Source organism: Mandrillus leucophaeus, unplaced genomic scaffold (genome assembly GCF_000951045.1).
Source record: "Mandrillus leucophaeus isolate KB7577 unplaced genomic scaffold, Mleu.le_1.0 Scaffold254, whole genome shotgun sequence".
NCBI lineage: Eukaryota > Metazoa > Chordata > Mammalia > Primates > Cercopithecidae > Mandrillus > Mandrillus leucophaeus.
Genome location: NW_012102632.1, coordinates 98,101 through 116,002, shown reverse-complemented (window position 1 = coordinate 116,002; position 17,902 = coordinate 98,101). Strand labels below are relative to the sequence as shown.

The window sequence follows — 17,902 nt, the reverse complement described above, 5'->3', positions numbered from 1 at the left end:
GTGAACCACTGCGCCTGGCCTAACACAGGTGTCTTTAATTGGACAAACATGAAAACCAACACATACATTTGCAGCACTAGACATTCGGGGAATTGTCTTTCAGCAAATTGGCTGCTTTGCAGGTGGACCACTTGGGAGTGTCTACAGAGGCAAGTGCCCCATGGTGGCTGGAACAGACAGGGGTTCTTTGTCTCAGGCAGGAAGTCCCAGGTGCACAGTCCAAGCTGGCGGGATCTGGAGCTGACTGGCCCTCAGCCATACCGTCCTTGCTACAGCAGCCTCCCCTCATTCCTGCTTGTCACAGATGGTGTCCTCCCTTCCAGGGCTCTTATCCTGTACTGGGCAGGAAGAAGGAGAGGGGAAAGGGCTGACTCCTAGTGAGGGACTTGTGCCTTTTTCTCCCCAGCCAGGACTGTGTCCCAAACCCCCCTAGTTGCAAGGGAGTGGCAGGGAGTTGTGTTTTCAGCTGGTCTCATTGCTCCTTGAACAAAATCAGAATCTGTTGGTGAGGAAAGAGGGGGACGGGTGTGGAACTGGCAGCTCAGGGGAGGGACAACTTACACTCTGGACCACAGGGTGGGGGTGGAGCCGAGAAGGCAGAGCCACCTGCAGAGGTGGTCCTGTGGCTGGGCCTCAACAGGCAGTATGGGAGTGAATGTCTGAGGTGAGGAGCGTGGCGATGTAAAGGCCCCAGGATGGGCAGTGGCAGAGAGTGTGAAGGACAGGAGCAGTGCCAAGGTTGGTGCAGGGGTGGAGAGCAGGGGCTGCCCCTTGTTGCCCAATTTCTTTTCCAGATATTCTCTGAGCCATTGGGAAGGGTGTGGACGGTGGGACGGCCTTGATTCCATGACTGGGTTTGCATGCTAGCAGCAGCTGGCACGGATCGAGCTCTTAGGATGTGCGGGGCACAGGCCGAGCCTGCACATGCAAGAACACACGCAGTCCTCCCTCCAGGGCTTGGAGGAGGCGGGATTGTTGCTCTCACTTCCCAGAGGAGGACGCTGAGGTTCAGAGAGGCCAAATGAGCTGTCCAGGCATCTCAGTTAGGAAGCAGAGGGTCTGGGCACCCAACCCACGAAACCTCCACACTCTGCCACCTGTCCAGGGGCAGTTAGAGGGGAAGCTACATAGGAGAGGGTGTGAGTGAGAACCAGGAGGACAGCAAGGAGGCGATGGTGGAGGTCTGTCTTCATCCTGACATGGGCAATAAGGCGCTGGGAGGGTCTGGCAGAAAGGGTGTCTTTGGGTCTTGGGTGGTGGGCACCTGGGTGCCAGTCCCAGGCTGAGCCCCATGGCCCCTAGGTGTGCAGAGGCAGAGTGGATACTGCTCGGAGCAGCAAGCAGGGCCCGTGGACGAGGAGAACTGTGCCCCCCTGGGCCAGCCCGATGACCGCCAGAGGAAGTGCAGTAGCAGCCCTGCCCTGCCAGGTGAGCCCGTCCCCACTCCACCACCAACTCCCCACCCCCAGGCATCCTGGGTCTGCCACAGGCCCCTACATCTGGGTCCCCGGGGGCCCTGGGGAGGAGCAGAGGGAGCCGGGCTTTCATTCTCTTCCCAAGGCTGAAACCCCAGCCCCCAGTCCCCGTCACCCCAGCCTGGGCCAGCCTGGACACCTGTGGTCCTCCTCTTTGGGCCCCTGGATGTGGAAATAGGCCTCAGGTCACACTCAGTTTCCCTGAGGGGAGGGTGGCAGGAGTGGAGGGGCTGTGCCATGTCACCAGGCTTTGAGGGCAGGACACTTACCTGGGCTTGGAGCTCTGGAGAATCATCCACTGGCCTCAGTCCCAGCTCTGCCCAAACCCTGAGGGCCTGGAAGCCCAGCCTGGCCCTCCCTGCTGGTAAGCCTGCTGATGCCACTCATCTGATGCCACGGTGATGCCACCCATGTGCCCTCACCAGATGGTGGGCAGGTGAGTGGCAGCTGTGCTCCAGCTCCTGTGGGCCTGGGGGCCTCTCCTGCCGGGCCATGCTCTGCATCCCAGCATGGGGCTGGATGAGCAGAGTGCCCTGGAGCCACCTGCCTGTGAACACCTTCCCTGGACCCCTACTGAAACCCATTGAAACCGCCATGTGCCCTGTCCGGCCACCTGGGCTGTGGGGAACTGGTCTTAGGTGAGTGTGGGATGGGAGGGGGCTCGCCTCCAGCTCCACCCTTGGTCTTTGGCTACAGGTAGGCAGACAGCCTTCCTGGAGCCCTCGTGGGTGGGAGGGAGCCTGGGAATTCCAGGGTCCAGCCCCTGACTCTAAAGCCTCAGGGATCAGGAAGCCCCTGGCAACCATGTCCACAGCCATGGCCTTGAGCTGGGCAGGACCAGAGAGGGCTGGCTGGGGTCTCTGCCACTCTGACATAGGGTAGTGGACAGGTTACCCAGCCATGCCCCAGCGTCCCCTGGCAGCCTGCCTCGCAGCCTAAGCCCCTCACCCTGGCTTCCCCTGCAGTGCTCAGTGACATGTGGGGAGGGCACTCAGCACTGAAATGTCCTCTGCACCAGTGATACTGGTGTCCCCTGTAACAAGGCCCAGCAGCCAGCCAGCAAAGTCATCTGCTCTCTGCCACCCTGTTGGTGGCCCCTGGACACACTGTGCCCTGAAGGCTCAGACAGCGGCTCCTCCAGCCATGAGCTCTTCAATGAGGCTGACTTCATCCTGTGCCACCTGGCCCCATGCCCTTCACCTGCCTCATCACTCAAGCCAGCCACCATGGGCAACACCATTGAGGAGGAGGCCCTAGAGCTGGACACGCCAGGGCCCGTGTTTGTGGACAACTTCTACTATGACTACAATTTCATCAACTTCCACAAGGATCTGTCCTATGGGCCCTTTGAGGAGCCCAATCTAGACCTGGAGTGGACAGGGGATCGGACTCCCCGACCACACAGCCGTCCTACTGTGCCTTCCATGTGTAGCCCCGTGCCTGCCACAGAGCCTCCTGCAGCCAAGGAGGAGGGGGCACCGGGATCTTGGTCCCCTAGCCCTTGACCCAGCCAGGCTGGCTGCTCCCCACCCCCACCCTCAGAGCAGACCCCTGGGAACCCTTTGATCAATTTCCTGCCTGAAGAAGATGCCCCCAGGGGTGCCCCAGATCTTGAGTTCCCCAGCCTGCCCTACAGGTGTGAAGTTTGAGGCAGGAATGATGACTTTGGGGGGATAAGGGAGCCCAGCAAAGGCCAGTGGCAGAAGCGGGTGGAGGAAGGGCCTCAGATGGGCAGGACAGCTTCTGCTGGGCCTGTTTGGAACTCAGCGGTTCAGAAATCTCAGATTTGGGCCCTGAGCTGGGTCCTGGAGTCAGCTGGGCCAGCATTTGAGTCTTTGTTCCACTGGCTGCTGAGTGACTCTGGGCAGGTTGCTTTGCTTTGCTGGGACCCTGTTTTCTCATCTGCAAAACTGGGACAGCTTGGGAGAGGAGGGTTGGGAGGATTAAATGAAGGAACTCAATAAAGCACAGGGCCAGGCATAGCACGACACTGGCACAGACTCAGTTTAGGGTTTTCAGACCCACACCTAATAACAACGAAGCCTGGTGGGCTGGGCCCTGGCTGTGAAACCTGTCTCCTCCCCTCCTGCCCAAGGGCTGCTGCAGGTCCTCTGCCCTGCCCCTCAGGCACAGCGTTGTCTTGCCCACGTCTCTGCCCACTACTGCATCAGGGCTCCATCCCAGGGCCCCTGCCCAGGCCTCTCAGGTGTGTCCCATGTGAGGGGCTCACTGCCTGGCAGCCCCAAGGGCTGTCCCACTGTTCTCATGCCCCTCCCCTCTGCAGGAGCCGATCCCACAAGTGAGAGTGGGGTTCCAGCACCAAGTGGGTTCTAGGAGTGGGACCAGGTCCTCCAGGAGGCACTGAGGGGGCGGCTGGGAGCAAGGGCAGGTCTGTCAGGCACAGGGCGCAGGGATGGTTTCCCAGAGGCCCCCACTGCCACCACTGCTAGGGCTGGCCTGGGAGACACTCATTCCTTCCCTGTGTCTCACAGTGCTCAGCCCCCTGTGGCGGTGGTGTCGAGCGGCACCTGGTCAAGTGTGTCAACACCCAGACGGGGCTGCCCGAGGAAGACAGCGACCAGTGTGGCCACGAGGCCTGGCCTGAGAGCTCCCAGCCGTGTGGCACCGAGGATTGTGAGCCTGTCGAGCGTCACCGTGAGTCCCCTGACCCCAGGATCTCTGCTGAAGTGAGGTGGGGCGGGGAGGGCGATGGGGAAATGGGGTCGTCAAACCATTGCATCCACGGCACCGGCTGGCTCCATCTGTAGTCTGGGCTCAGGAGCCACGTGGCCACTGAAAATCCTGATGCCACAGGATGCCATGCCGGAGGCTGGGCTGTGCTGGGAGTCAGTCAAGGGTAGTCGCAGTCACACAACATCCTGCATCCAGCTGTCTGACCTCGGGGGAGTAGAGGGAGTGGCCCTGGCCCCTGATTTGCTGTGTGAACCTGGGTAAGCTCTTCCCACTCTGGGTCTCAGTCTTCCCATAGTGAGACCAGGGATGTCCCTGAGGCTGTGTGAAAACTGGGCCTGGGTGAGTCCCTGTCCCCAGCCTTGGCCTGTCCATTCCTCAGCCAGAGGACTGCCTAGAGTGAGCAATGGAACTGCAGGAAGGGCCTCCCTTCCAGGGTCCTGATAATCCAAGTAGTAGGGGGTTTCCTGGCCAGCTGGGTCCTGGTGGAAGGGCCTGAGCTAGAGGTGGTTCTGGATACCCCACTGCCCCCCCGCCTCCAACACACACACACACACACACGCACACACACACACGCACCCCCCCTACACACACACTCTCACACACTTCCTTCCTGAGTCCCAGCCGCTCTCAGCAGTGCTGATGGCAGGAAACAGGGTGGCCCTGGAGTCTCATCTAGGCTCCCCTCACCAGCTGAGTGGCTTTGGGCTCCATTTCCCTCTCAGGGCCTTCATGTGCTGAATAAAGGGGCCACCAAGCCCCATCTTTCCATAAATGGGGTCTGGGCATGAAGGGCCCAGCACTGTGTGGGCTCAGGAAAGGTGACTTTTTCCTCTCCCCGAAAGCCACTATCATCCCCAATTGCAAGGTCAGGGAGAGGGCCTGGGACCCCCCCCTGCCAATCTAAGGAATCCAGAAGCTGTGGTGTGAGGAGCTGCGGCCCCTCTGCTATTGACTGTCTGCTCTCTGCCCCTAGGACAGAGTCCTCAGCCAGGGCACTCAAGCTGGCATTTCGGGGTCCCCTGCAATCTCTCCAGTCTGCCTTCTCCCCTTGTCCAACGCAGACTTCTCTACCTGTGCTGGCTCCTGGGCAGCCCTCATTCGGGCTCAGCGTGGCCCCTGCCATGCCTCGCTACCCTGCATCTGGCAAGGGTGGCCTTCCTGCCTCAAACTCCATTACCTCAAGGCCCAATGGCAGTGCCCCCACCCTGTCCTGCCTGCCTTCAGCATGCACCCAGCCAGCATCTCAGAGCACTCCTGTGTGCTGCCTGAGCTGGGTGCTGGCACCATGTCTCTCACCTTCAGGGCTAGGGTGGTGGGGTGGTTATGATCCCTGTGGGTGAGGACCAGATGGGGCAGAGAACAGGAACTGAAGCACCTGGGGGCCTAGAACCAAGGACGGATGGCCCAGGAGGCTCTGGGCTTGCAAGGTCTCCCAGGGGCGGGTGTGAGTGGGCTGCAGGGAGTGGGCTATGGGGGCTGGTTAGGTGGCTGAACTAGAAGCTGTCCTATGTGAGGCATTTTCTGCCACCAGTGAACAGTGGAGGGGCGGCTGGGAAGGTGTCTTGGACTTTGAGACCCGGAATTCCCAGGATGTTCTGCTGGTCTGTGGGACAGTTGGTGGGACATGTGGAAAGCCGGGAAACTCCAGAGTGTGTGGTCGCTGCAGTGACACAGCATGGCCACATCTGTTTGCTGTGGAGGTGGGGTTGACAGAGGAGGTCAACCCAAGAGGGTTGACCAAGAGGTGAAGCAGCTTGTCTGAAGTCACCCTGGGCGACCAAGATGCAAGCCTGGAGATGTGCGCTTTGGAGCTCTGCCTGGAGCTTTGGTGGAGGAGCCTGCCTGCTGCCTCGTGCCCTCTGCTGGGCCTGGGGGATGTCTGCTGCCCTCCTGCTCCTCCTCCCCAGGGAGGTCTGCTGGAGTAAGCAGGGCCTGGGCAGCAGTTGGGGGCTGTCAGCAGTGGCAGTGGCATCAGGAGCAAGGCCAGGAGGCTGGAAACAAGCCACTTCCCGGAATAGCTCTGATAACCTGGGGCAGGAGGGCCCAGCCAAGCCTCAGCCCTGACGAGCACAGCCTGGAGCTGGCCTCCCTCCCCAGTGGGCCTGGGCTCAGTCCCTGGTTTCCACTGACAGCCTGTAAGGCCCACTCTCTCTAGGCTTCGTGGCCCACCTGAGAAGTGGGAGGCTGGTCTGGGAGATGGGACCCTGTGACGCAGAACCCGAGGCTGAGTACAGTCCCTGTGGCTGGAGGTGGTCACGGAGGCCTGGCAGTACAGATGCACTGGGGCAGGGGTCAGTGGGGGGAGTTGGGGGCAGAGGCCGCTGCAGGCAGTGTGGCTTTTCACCTGCTCCTCTGGGGCAGATCTGCAGGGGGCAGAGCAGCAATCGGGTCCATGAGAGCGTGGCATCTGGTGAGGCACGAAGCGCCTTGGAAGCTGGGGGGCTGCTGCCCAGGGAGGCCTGTCTGCAGAGGGTGGGGTGCTGGGGGCAGGAAGGTCTTCTGGGCAGGGGCACAGCTTGGCCCTTACTTGCTGCCTGCCTCCAGCTCAGGCTCCCAGCCTCCCCTGGGGCCCCACTCTGTGGTCCTCCGAGACCTGTTCCACAGGGATTGAGCCCACTTTGTCACTTGCAGGGACTGCCCCTTGGAGTGGTGGGGACTGGGTCCCCCGTGGGCTCCTCCCTGACCCTGTCTGTTCTATCTGTTGACTCTTCTGGAAAAAGCAGGCAGAGAGGGGAAGAGCAGTCTGGCCAGCTGTGCCCTACTTGTCCCCACGTGTCCCTTCATCTCTGTGCCCAGAGATAGGGCTGGGCTAATTGCTACCACCTCAGAGTGGCCCCTTTCCCACCACCAGCCCCAGCAACAGGTTCCTACCACGCTGATCGATGGTCCAGCACCTGGCACCTTCCTACCCACAGCCCCTTCCCCTCCCATAAAATCTAGTCCCATGGAGCCAGACAGTGGTGCCCACAGCAGGGAACAGAGGGGCATGAATGTGCTTTGAAAAGGGTCCTGTCCTGGCCAGGGGTGGGAGGCTGGGGAAGGGGCAGACACTGTCCTCCCAGGCCCAGGCCCAGGCCCAGGCCCAGGCCCAGGCCCAGCCCTGGATCCAACCCTGCCCTCTGTCTGTGAGCCTTGGACTCAGCCGTTGACAATTTCCTCCTCAGCTCTCCCCTTGGAAGATGTTACACCCCTTCTCCAGGTGGGGACACTAAGGTTCAGAGAGGTTGCCCTGCAGCCTACAGGGGTCACCTCCCACATTCTGTTCTCCAGCATATGACATCCCTGGACAAAAGGGGAGTGTGGCCCTGGAGTCTGCATGTGGCAGCCACGCACACTCAGGGCTGGGTGTATGCTGAGGGTGGAGTGGACACCACTGAAAATCACTCCTGACTGGGCACAGTGGCTCCCAGCACTTTGGGAGCCTGAGACAGGCAGATCACCTGAGGTCAGGAGTTTTAAACCAGCCTGGCCAATGTGACGAAACCTCGTCTCTACTAAAAATACAAAAATTAGCCAGTTGCGGTGGTGGGCACCTATAATCCCAGCTACTTGGGAGGCTGAGGAAGGAGAATTGCTTGAACCTGAGAGGCGGAGGTTGCAGTAAGTTGAGATTGCACCTTTGCACTCCAGCCTGGGCAAAAAAGCAAGACTGCATCTCAAAAAAAAAAAAAAAAAAAAAAGTTACTCCTTAAGGACTGAGACCAAGAAACAGTATCAGAGGCTGAACCCTTTTGTAATGAATGTCTGTCCCAGGACTTGGAAGGGAGGGAGGGAGCTTGACCAGGGGGGCTGCCTGAAGGTGCCTGTCCTGCTGCTCCCCAACTCAACATGCTCAACTCATTTCACACCAACATGCCCCATCCTCAGAGGAGGAGCCCAGGGCTCTGAGAAGAAGTAACTGGCCCAAGGGCACATGCCCTGCTGACACAGGCCCATCCTAGCCTCCAACTGCCCACCTCCAAGCTCCAGGCCACCCTGAGCAGGTGGAAGAGGGAGAGGACCCCAGGCAGGCCCCAGCTGTGGCTTTGCACAGAGAGGCAGCCTGCCAGAGTTCACACAGGAAAGCAAGTTGCTGGGCAAGCTAGCGTGATTCCCAGCCCCGCTGCACTGCCCAAGGGTGGAGGAGTGTCAGGCGTGCTTCCTGTCTGTCTACAGCAGCCCGGCTGGCCCAAAGAGACCCTGGGGACCCACTCTCTGAGTCATGGCTTCCCAGGCCTTAGTCAGAACTGCCCGTGGTGGCAATCCCTTCCAAGGGGTGGGGAGCAGGGCCTGCTGACTTGCTTCTGACCCACACACTGAGCCAGTCCCTGTCCCAACTCTGCCACCACTGCTGTGCTGTGTGACTTCAGGAACCCCCAGCCTTGCTGAATCCATGTCCCCAGAAGATAAAACCCTGTCAGGCCTTGGCCTGCCCTGTCTGGGAATCCATGCTGGAGCCACTCCAAAACACCCTTATGGGAAGACATTTGATCATCATTCTTGGGTGTTTTCCACTGATGCCTGGGCTTGTCCCAGTGGCAGCTGGGCCTGAGCTGTCAGCCCAGGCAGGAGACAAACAAGCCTGTGACTCAGACAGGGCATGGCACAGCTGGCGGAAGGAGGCGTGCCTGTTCTTTGTGGCTGGGTGGGGGGTTATCAGGACATAGGGAGCCTCCAGCTCCTGACTTTCCCACCTCAGTGTCCCCAGCCCACACCTGCAGCTTGGCCATGGTTCTTGGGGCCTCCCAAGGCTGTCCCTGCTGGCAAAGGCATCCTGATGCAACTGCCCCAGGGCGAACCAAGGGCAGGGACACCCAGAAATGCCATGCTGGAAGGTCAGAGAGCCCCTCCTCGCCCCCCAACACCAATAAGCCCTGGCCCACCCTCCAAGCCCTTGGGGTGAGCCTCATCACTAGTGACTATAATGGAATTTCAGTGCAGAATATCATACAAGTTAGTTTATTTCTTCCTTAGTACTTCAGTTCCAAAATGTAACTGGAAGGTCAGCAAAGGAGCTGCTGTGACATAAAAAGATAGAGTCATCTGGTGCCCCCTGCAGTCCTCCAGTTGCCCAGCAGCGGTGGGATGCTCAGTGGCACACTCTAGGTCTCTGTATGGCCCCCCACCTGCAAGGACTTCCCCAGGCAGGCCCAGCTGCCCAGAAGCCCCGGAACACGCAGGGAGACAACACTATAGGATGGCGGGTGGGGATCTGTGCAATACCAACATGTAGTTAGAAAACCCAACCAGGCGTCTGTCTAGGATACTTCCTATATCAGTATACTGTAGTTGAAATAATGGCAGCTACCGTAGCCATCAGCAGTGCCGCAGGCTACCTGAGGTAAGAAGTGGGCCAGCCCGCACATCACATCAGCAAGTCAGTGAGAGTCAGGGCCAGAGGGAAGAGCAACTCGGAGGCTCAGGCTGGCACAGATACAAGGGAGTCACACACATAAGCACTTGTTATATAAGATAGATATGTGGAATCCAGAAACATCTTGGGCAAATAGCCTATAAAAATATAAACTGTAGTGAAAGCACACAAAAGTATTAACAGAGGTTCAACCCATCAAAAAACCCCATCCATTTAAAAGTTGGCAACTACCAGCAGGTGTGGGGAGGGAGCTCCCATCGGTCCTTGTGCGTGTATTTGGACAGGCCTTTGGGTTTCCCAGCTGGAAAAGTCCCCCTTGCAGGGGCCATGGGCTGGGTGTTGGGGTGAAGGTTCGGAGGAGGAACAGCAGTGTGGGGCAGCCCCTGCCAGAAGGGCCCCCTGCCATGGCAGCCAGTGGAGGCCAGGGACCTTCAGGGCACTGGAGGGGACAGAGCAGCTCTTTCCTCAGTGACATGAAGCGGGGAAGTGTTAGCGCTAAAGAGTGAGCCCACAGTCCTGGAAGGAGGAGTTGGCTCCATCCTGTTCCCCAACCGGCACCAGGGAGAGCTGCCCTCTCTTGCCTCCTGGACATGCGGCACTTGATTCCAGGTAGGAGAACCGCTGAGAAAGTGTCCCCAGTCCCTTTCCTCCAGGAACTCTCCTGCTCTCACACACACACTGCCAGGCAGCTGCTGACAACTGCCTGGAAACACGAACATACTACCGTGGGTTGCAGCCATGATGGGACCCTGGTCAGGTGCATCTCTCGGCAAACTGGACAACATGAGCCTGTCCCTAAAGGCAGCGTCTTAGCCCCAGGACATGGCAGTGTGTGTTGGCATGTTCTAGGGGCCATCAGCTTGGAAAGTAAAACCTGAGGGCAGCTGGTGCTGGCCCATGGGCCCAGCCCCATTCCTGCTGTACCTCCTCAGCAGCTGCCCCCCAGGCTGACAGCTGTTGTTTCTGATGGGCTGAGGGAGTGGGAAGTTCCAACACTTGATTTGAGCAGACTGCAAGGCCCAGCTCACAGGACAACTTCCTGAAGGAGTCAGACCTCAAACTGCTGCTCTCAAAGACAAAGACAATGGCAAAACCCATTTTTATTGCCTGAAAAGAGGCAAAGGCTTTTGGCTAAATATAGAGGCCAGCCCCTCTACCCAATGAAATGTTAACCAGCTCCACTAAAGACATGAAGCCGGGGCTCAATCTAGTGTGCTGAAATGCCAGCTTTGCTGTGGCACTGCTAGAAAGTTGACAGCAAAATATAATAGGAAAAAAGTACTTCTTAAAATTGCATTCCACCGTTGAATTGGAATCCCGAACCGTCATACTTGGTGAATGATTCCCACAAGTCAAGAAGGGCATTCCACAGAATCTCACTGAGCCACACCAGGCACGCGGCAAGCTGGGGCAGAGCAGCCCAGTGATCTGCAAATGCAGGCTGGCCATGAGAAGTGAGGGTGGGTGTCTGGGAAGCCAGGCCCTCCCCATGCAGGCTGGGAGCCACTGTTGGAAGGGTTGTGTGTGGAAGAGCAAAGGCTATTCTAGAAATGGGGCATGGCTAATAGCTTAAAACCACTGGTGGGAGGTTCATGGGCTTTCTACAGTGGCCATTTCTGAACAAGGGATGTGCCTGCTTTTCTAAGGCAGTCCCTTTTCATACTGACCTTATGCCTGAGGCAGCAACCCTCTGGCCTACAGGTGCCTGAAGCACAGTGGGCATCCTTCACAGCACTGCCATTCAAAACCACACACCACTGCCCATCATGGACAGGAGAGAGAACATGGGGAGATGCCCAGCAAAGCAAAGTTTTGGGGTCAGAGCACCGACAGGCTGATGGAGGCTGGAAACAGGCTCTTGCAAATAGCCACTGGTAAGCCTGGGGATCCACCAATCAGGCAGAAAGCATGACTGAGATACGTGTAACCAAAAGCGTGGCATGGAAATGGCTGTCAACAGATGAGACCTCCCACCCCTGCCCCCACACAGTGGGAAATGAGGAAGTGCTGTCTGGCTTTGGACATCTGCCCAGCAGATGTCCCAGAGGCCATACGTGTTATGTTCTGGCTTTTAAGCACGCTTTCAACCTTTGGGCACATTTTGGTTGTGAAGGTAGGAAGAGAAGTGTCCCAAAGCCCACTCAGGTATACTCTTCCTCATCGCTGACCAGCTCACCCTTGTCAGGGTTGGTGTCCTGCTCATGCAGGAAGTCCTATCAGATGGACTCCAGCTTGATCAGCTCCACCTGGACCTTCTCCAAGTGGTAGGTGCGTCGGTTCCGGATCTGGCATAGGGGAAAGGGGTTCAGGTCCCCAAAGGAGATGCTGATCAGCTTCATGGCAGGATGCAGGGGACAGACAAGAGAATCAGCAGCGCTTGCATGAGTGCTCACACACAGCCCTCACAGGCACAGCAGGTGGCCTGGGGCAGGGTGGGAAGAGCACTGGCCAGGCTGGGGGTCTGATGTAGAGGATGAGGCCCATCTTCTGCAGAGAGGTGACAAGGAACAATGGCCCAGCCAGGGGCAGGCTCAGAATGACAGCCTGGACTCCAGCTCTGCCACATGCTTGCTGTGTGACTGAAGTCACCACCTTTTCTGGCCTCTGATTCCTCATCTGCACACTGGGATAACAGTAGTGCCACCTCCTAGGGTGTGGGATTACTTGAGTTCCCATATATAAGCACTGAGAAGAGTGCCCAGCACTTGCATGGTGATGGTGGGTGTGGGTGTGTCTGCATCCTCTGGCAGGCATGAGGCCTGGCACCAGGCATGAGTCAGGGATGTCTGTGTCCCAGGACTGATTGACTGGGAATGAGCACAGGCCCAGGCAGTCCTGGCGATGACTGTCAGATGTGACAAGTGTCCAGATGCAGACTACAGAGAAATGTGCAGTTTGTGGGTTTCAAATTATCCCCAGGTCATGGCTCCAATTTACAATAAAAATGTTAAGGTTGTGATCACTTGCTCCTAACCACTGGTCAGTGGCTTAATCAAAACAAAACCAAAAGCTGTCCTGAGACTTGGCTATGGATTTGTAGCACTAAGGGGTCAGCCATGCTGGTCTCTGGGGATCACAAAATAAGCCAGTTCCTCCAACACGGGGCCACCATCTTCCCCTCTCTCGATTCTGCCAGGCTCCAGATGCTCTGCATCCAGCAACAGGGTCTCATTCGCTTTCCTGTCATCCAAAGCCCCAACAGACACACCAGTCTCAAGAAAAGCTGTGATGAAATAGAAATGCCCTGAAGGACTTCCTGCCTGTCCCCATCAGAGCAGGCCATTTGCTCCTGCTGCCGTCAGCTGCCTGGGCTCCTGTCAACACCAGGCGCACGCGAGGGCGCAGCCTTTTATGTTTCTAACACCGCTCCCTGGACAGGCTTCACTGTTGTCCACAGGCTCAAGGTCAGAAAGGCCAGCTTTATTTAAATTCTGAATTCCCCAGCATGTGTTCTAGTACATGGGAGCATCAGAGAACAGGGAAGGCCCAAGCACAGGGGTCCCTGCATGTGGATTTCTCAGGTTCCGCCTCCTGCCTGGCTCTGCAGACTGGGCTGCCAGCCCCACCAGGTGGGAGGAGGCTCCGAGTGAATGGGGCACGGGGTCCCCACTCACCAACACTTTCTCCCCGATAGCTGTCAGCCCACAGCCCCCACAAACCCCAAACCTATAGCGCTCACCCCTTCTGTGCTGCAGAACATGAGCCCAAAGTGTAATTCTTCTTTTGCTCCTCAGTCAGGAGCTGACAGAGGCCTCTGAGCCCAGGCTGGCATCTGGGAAGCCAGACCCCACCTCTGCCTCAGGCCTGGAAGGTTCTGCTGGGAGATGAGAAGGTGCCTCATGATTAGATAAATTTGGGAGACGATGCTCAGCACCTTGAAAGGCTCCCAGAAGTCCTGCTGCAGAGCCTGATTCAATCCTATTTAACCCCTGTCTCTTGAATGCAGCTGACCACACAACTCCCTCCCTGTGCTTCTGAAGGCCACTCACTGTGCTGCAGGACTGGCCTCCTTGCAACCACCAGTCTGGTTGCATTAAAACACTGAGGCTCCAGCCCAGAGGCAGGTTATGGACCCCTGCAGTCTTGATAACATTGGGGAGCCAGATGACATAGCCTGGCACTCCTTAAAGCACCTGTTGGTCTGGCGAGCCCACTTTCTAAAGCAAGCTGCAGGGGAGACCATACCAGGAGCCACTCACAAAGAGGCACTGCAGGAGCACGCAAGGCCTAGCAGTGTGGGAGGGGCCAGGTCGGCCTGTGGTGCCAGGGAAGGGGCGGGCACTCACCAGAGCCACGCCCACTCACCTCCACGCCTCCTGGCAGCACCTGGGACCCAGTACAGAACTGAGGGCAGCAGCCCTAGCTGTAGCTGTCGGCATGGGTGAGCTTACTCCATATCACTCTCAGCAATCCTGACCCAACATGAGATGAACAGAAACTCTCCAGGCTCACCCCACAATTCAGAATCAAACTTTCCCCAGCAAATATGTTTCTCATATCCTTCCTCATTTGGCAGAAATCAGGGCACTGTTGTTGGTGCTATTAGTAAGCCTGAAACTATTACAAACCCACTCGCAATAAAATACCCTGAAAATAGTGATGACTTCCAGAATGGCCTCAGCCAGCACCTCAGCTCCCTGTGTCCAAATCAGCTGTCAGGGTCAGCGCAGCCAACAGCTGTGGACATATGGACGAAGGTGGCCCAGAACAGCCAAAGACCGTGTGGCCAGGGAGGGTTCCTGAACACTTGGCCACCCAGGCCAGAAACCCAGGGCTCTTCCAAGTCAAGGATCACTTGAGCCCAGGAGTTCAAGGCCAGCCTGGGCAACACAGTGAGACCTGGTCTCTGCACAAAAATTTTAAAACTAGCTGGGCTTGGTGGTGGCATGTGCATGTAGTCCTAGCTACCTGACAGGCTGACGTTGGAGGATCACTTTGAGCCCAAGAGGTTGAGGCTGCAGTGAGTGGTGATCTTGCCCAGTGTACTCCAGCCCAGTGACAGAGCAAGATCTTATCTCCAAAAACTTTTTAAAAACTGAGTAGACAGGTGTCCTAGTGGCATGATAGATCCTGGGTCCCCTTCCAGATCTTTGACCTTTGGCAGCTGACTTTTCCTCTGGACCTCAGTGTCCCCATCTGAGTGAGAAAAGGTGGTGGGGAGGCAAATCTTCGAGTTGAAGCAGTGTAGAAACCACATCTGAAAAGCCACATTTGGGGCTCCAAGTCCAGCACACTGTAGCAGGACGAGCCACAGACAAAACTCCTCAGACACCAGATTGAAGAAGGAAGAGGATTTTTATTCAGCCAGGAGCGTCGGCAGACTCGCATCTTAAGAGCCGAGCTCCCTGAAGAAGAAATACGTGGCCTTTTTAAAGGCTTACAACTTTAAGGGATCCATGTAAAAGGGACACGATAAATCAAGCATGTGTGGAAAATGTGACAAGGGGCTACATGCATCAGCTAACAGAACAAAAAGTTTTACAGTGCTTTCTCATACAATGTCTGGAATTTACAGATAACACTAGTAGTTTTGGTCAGGGGTTAATATTATCATTATTATTTTAACCACCAGGGCCAGGTGGTGGTGCCAAGGTCGTCTAGTTATTTATCTTACTTCTGTTTCTTTCCAACTTTTTGCTTTCTCCCCCTTCTCCTGTCTTATAAACTAGGGAAAAGGGGAGAGGGAAAAGCTGAGAAAGACAGCAGGAGAAGTGGTGGTCTCATTCTATAACACAACATCAGCAGAGCCCGGTGGGACGGCCAGGGCAGCACAGGCATCAGGTCCCAACCTCCTTCCCTCTTTGCCCACTCTCAGACCAAGAAGCTCATCTTCTCAGAGCTGCTGTCCAACCTATACTTGCATGGGGATCAGAACACGCTGATGGAGGAGTCAGCAGAACAGGCACAGTGGGGCAATGAGATGCTGCACATGTACCACATGCTGATGGAGGCACCCAGCATCATCGGTGACACCAACACAACCACCATCAGAATGCCCACGGGGCCCATGGATGTCTTCTGGCTGCAGATGCAGAGTGTCTTGGCCGGACGCAGGTACCAGGGCTGGCCCCCATGAGCTCAAAGTCCCCCAGCCTCCATGACTGGGCCTGGGGGCTCTTGAAACAGGTGCCGTGCCCAAGCTAGCAATTGTGAGTGCTCTCTGGAGCCGTCAGAGAGGGCAGAGAGCTTGTGGTTTATGGCATAGGGGCTGGGAGCTTGGAGGGGTTATGTGTGGGGCTGCACTCTAAGGTGGCCAGACACCTAGGAACATCATCCTGGGCATGCCGTACCTGTCGTGCAGTCTGAGTCATGCTGCCAGGGCAGGGCATCCAGCTCCCAACCTGGGAGTGCCAAGAGCCAAATCCACTGCAGAGGAGGGGTGATTGTCAGGGTCCCACCTCCTGTATCTGTTGGCAATCCAGTGGCGATCTAGGTGAGAGTCCCATGCACATGGTCATCCCACAACACACTCCACAGGCCAGGCAGGGACACACAGCCCCCTTCCCTCTCTCCCAGGTACCATCATAGCTGCTAGCATGTGACCAAAGGCAGGGTCCCTGGCCCCCACTGAAGTACTACCACTGGCCAGCGGGCTCACGCACCTTGGTCTGTTGCTCCTAGGGGCCACCTGTGCTATTCAGCCAAGGGGACCACAGTGCCTGCTGGTCCAGCTGAGCTCTACCTAGTGAGCCTGCCTGCCACTTCTGCCACAGACTCTCCCTCTTCTGCTTTTCCCAGCAGGAAGGGCCCAACCTCACCTATGCAACCTGCAGCCCCTCCGAGCCCAACCAATTGAGGCTCCCCTCTTAGATTTATAAGTCTATGGCCAGTGGCATCCAGCTACCTCTCCTCCCTGCCTTCCCCAGGCTCCCTTCAGAGGGCCTTAGGCTTTCTGACTGCACAGAGAGAGGCCTCTGGCACTCATTCCAGCCATCCATCCCTTATAGCTTCACCATTTTAGTTCAAGCAGTGTTCCTTCTCTATCAGGCCTGGTGGTTGTTGGGTGGGGTTCCCCAAGCAAGATGTGGCCCCGGGCCATGGTGACCAGGGTGACCAGAGAAGAAAGAAGCCCAAGGGAACTGAGCATTGGTCTGAACTGCGGGTGCACTGCCTGGATGCCATGGGAGAGGCGTGTGTGGAGTGTGGAGGGCCGCTGTAGCCCCCAAGCACTACCTGTGAAGCTCCGGGTCCTCCCTCCATCTTCCTCCCCTTTCACTTCCAGCCCCTCTTTTCCAGGATCCTTACCAAATCCGCACCTACGCCCTTCCCTCCCTGGCCCTCCCACAGCTCCTGCACCAGTGCTCTGTGCTTGCCTCACCAGCTCTGGCTTTTCTTTAACCCATTTTCTCTCTGCTTTCTCTCCAACTACCAGCTGAACGGGTCAGGCAAGTCCATCCTGTCTGGAGAGCCCAAGGCCCTCCTTCAATCTCCGAACAGATCCTCCTCTTCTCGGAGGCCTCCCTTTCCAAGCCTGCCTGGGCAGGTGTCCTGTGACTTGACAGTGGCTCCCCAGCCCCAAAGTCAGCCCCTTTCATCCTTGACTTAGTCTATTGTAGTGCTGAGCTGACACATCCAGGTATGACTGTTGCTGAAAACTTGTGCCCCCTCTGTGGTATGCCCCTGCCCTGTTCTATAAATAGCTATATATACACACACACACATGTGGTTGACCGCCTCACCTCCAGAGCTGGGAATCAGTCACCGTGCTGTCATTTTGGAGGCTTGTGGCTCATCAAGAGAAAGCTGTCCCCCAATATCACCCCTCCAAAGTGCACCACCTCCAGTGAGCCTCCCTGTCATGACCGGCCTGTGGACAGCCAGCCCCCACCATCCCTCCCATCCTCCACCAAGCATGAGGGTGCTGTGCAGGCAGCCGTGTGGCCTGACAGTCTCTACTAGTCCTGCTGTCCCTCGGCTGAGAATCAAACCCATTTCTGGATGACGGGGAATGTGTCCTCTGCTGGCTGTGTTCTCTGTGGAGCTCAGGGGAGGGAAAAGGTTAAGCCATTTCTAGGGTGCTGTTGGGAGCACTGAAAAGGCCAAACCCTTTCCAAGGGACACTTCCTGGAAAGCCCCTGGAGTTTAGCTGACTCTTATCCTGTGAAGCCAGCTCTGGCCATTAGCAAGCAGGGCCATGAACTCAGCCTGGAGGAAGCCTGAAGGGCACTTGTCACTCTGGAGGGAGAGACACAACAGGCCACCCAGTGCAGACAGGAGAGGGAGGCAAGGGGACAGAACGGAAGATGCCTGGGGTGGATGGAAGTCAGTGGCCTTGGGTGCTGGTATCTGTCTTCCTGGCCACCACTATATCAGGCTTCTGAGCCTGTTGGCTGTCAGGGCTGGACTGTGCCCCATAGGCACCATGGCAGTCCTCGTGAAA

The 17,902-nt window shown here is 57.2% G+C and overlaps 1 protein-coding gene across 1 annotated transcript in view; it reads left to right on the top strand.

The window, feature by feature from the left end:
* Positions 1-16,681, top strand: part of LOC105542264 (A disintegrin and metalloproteinase with thrombospondin motifs 7-like) — a 28,411-nt gene extending 11,730 nt beyond the window's left edge. Inside the window, 12 exon segments of the mRNA XM_011983728.1 lie at positions 1,303-1,407; positions 1,410-1,428; positions 1,901-1,977; positions 1,980-2,109; positions 2,563-3,118; positions 3,968-4,162; positions 6,531-6,641; positions 8,899-9,047; positions 9,824-10,024; positions 14,039-14,219; positions 15,338-15,576; positions 16,510-16,681. Coding sequence (XP_011839118.1) covers positions 1,303-1,407; positions 1,410-1,428; positions 1,901-1,977; positions 1,980-2,109; positions 2,563-3,118; positions 3,968-4,162; positions 6,531-6,641; positions 8,899-9,047; positions 9,824-10,024; positions 14,039-14,219; positions 15,338-15,576; positions 16,510-16,681 — 2,135 coding nt within the window.
* The last annotated feature ends 1,221 nt before the right edge of the window (positions 16,682-17,902 follow it).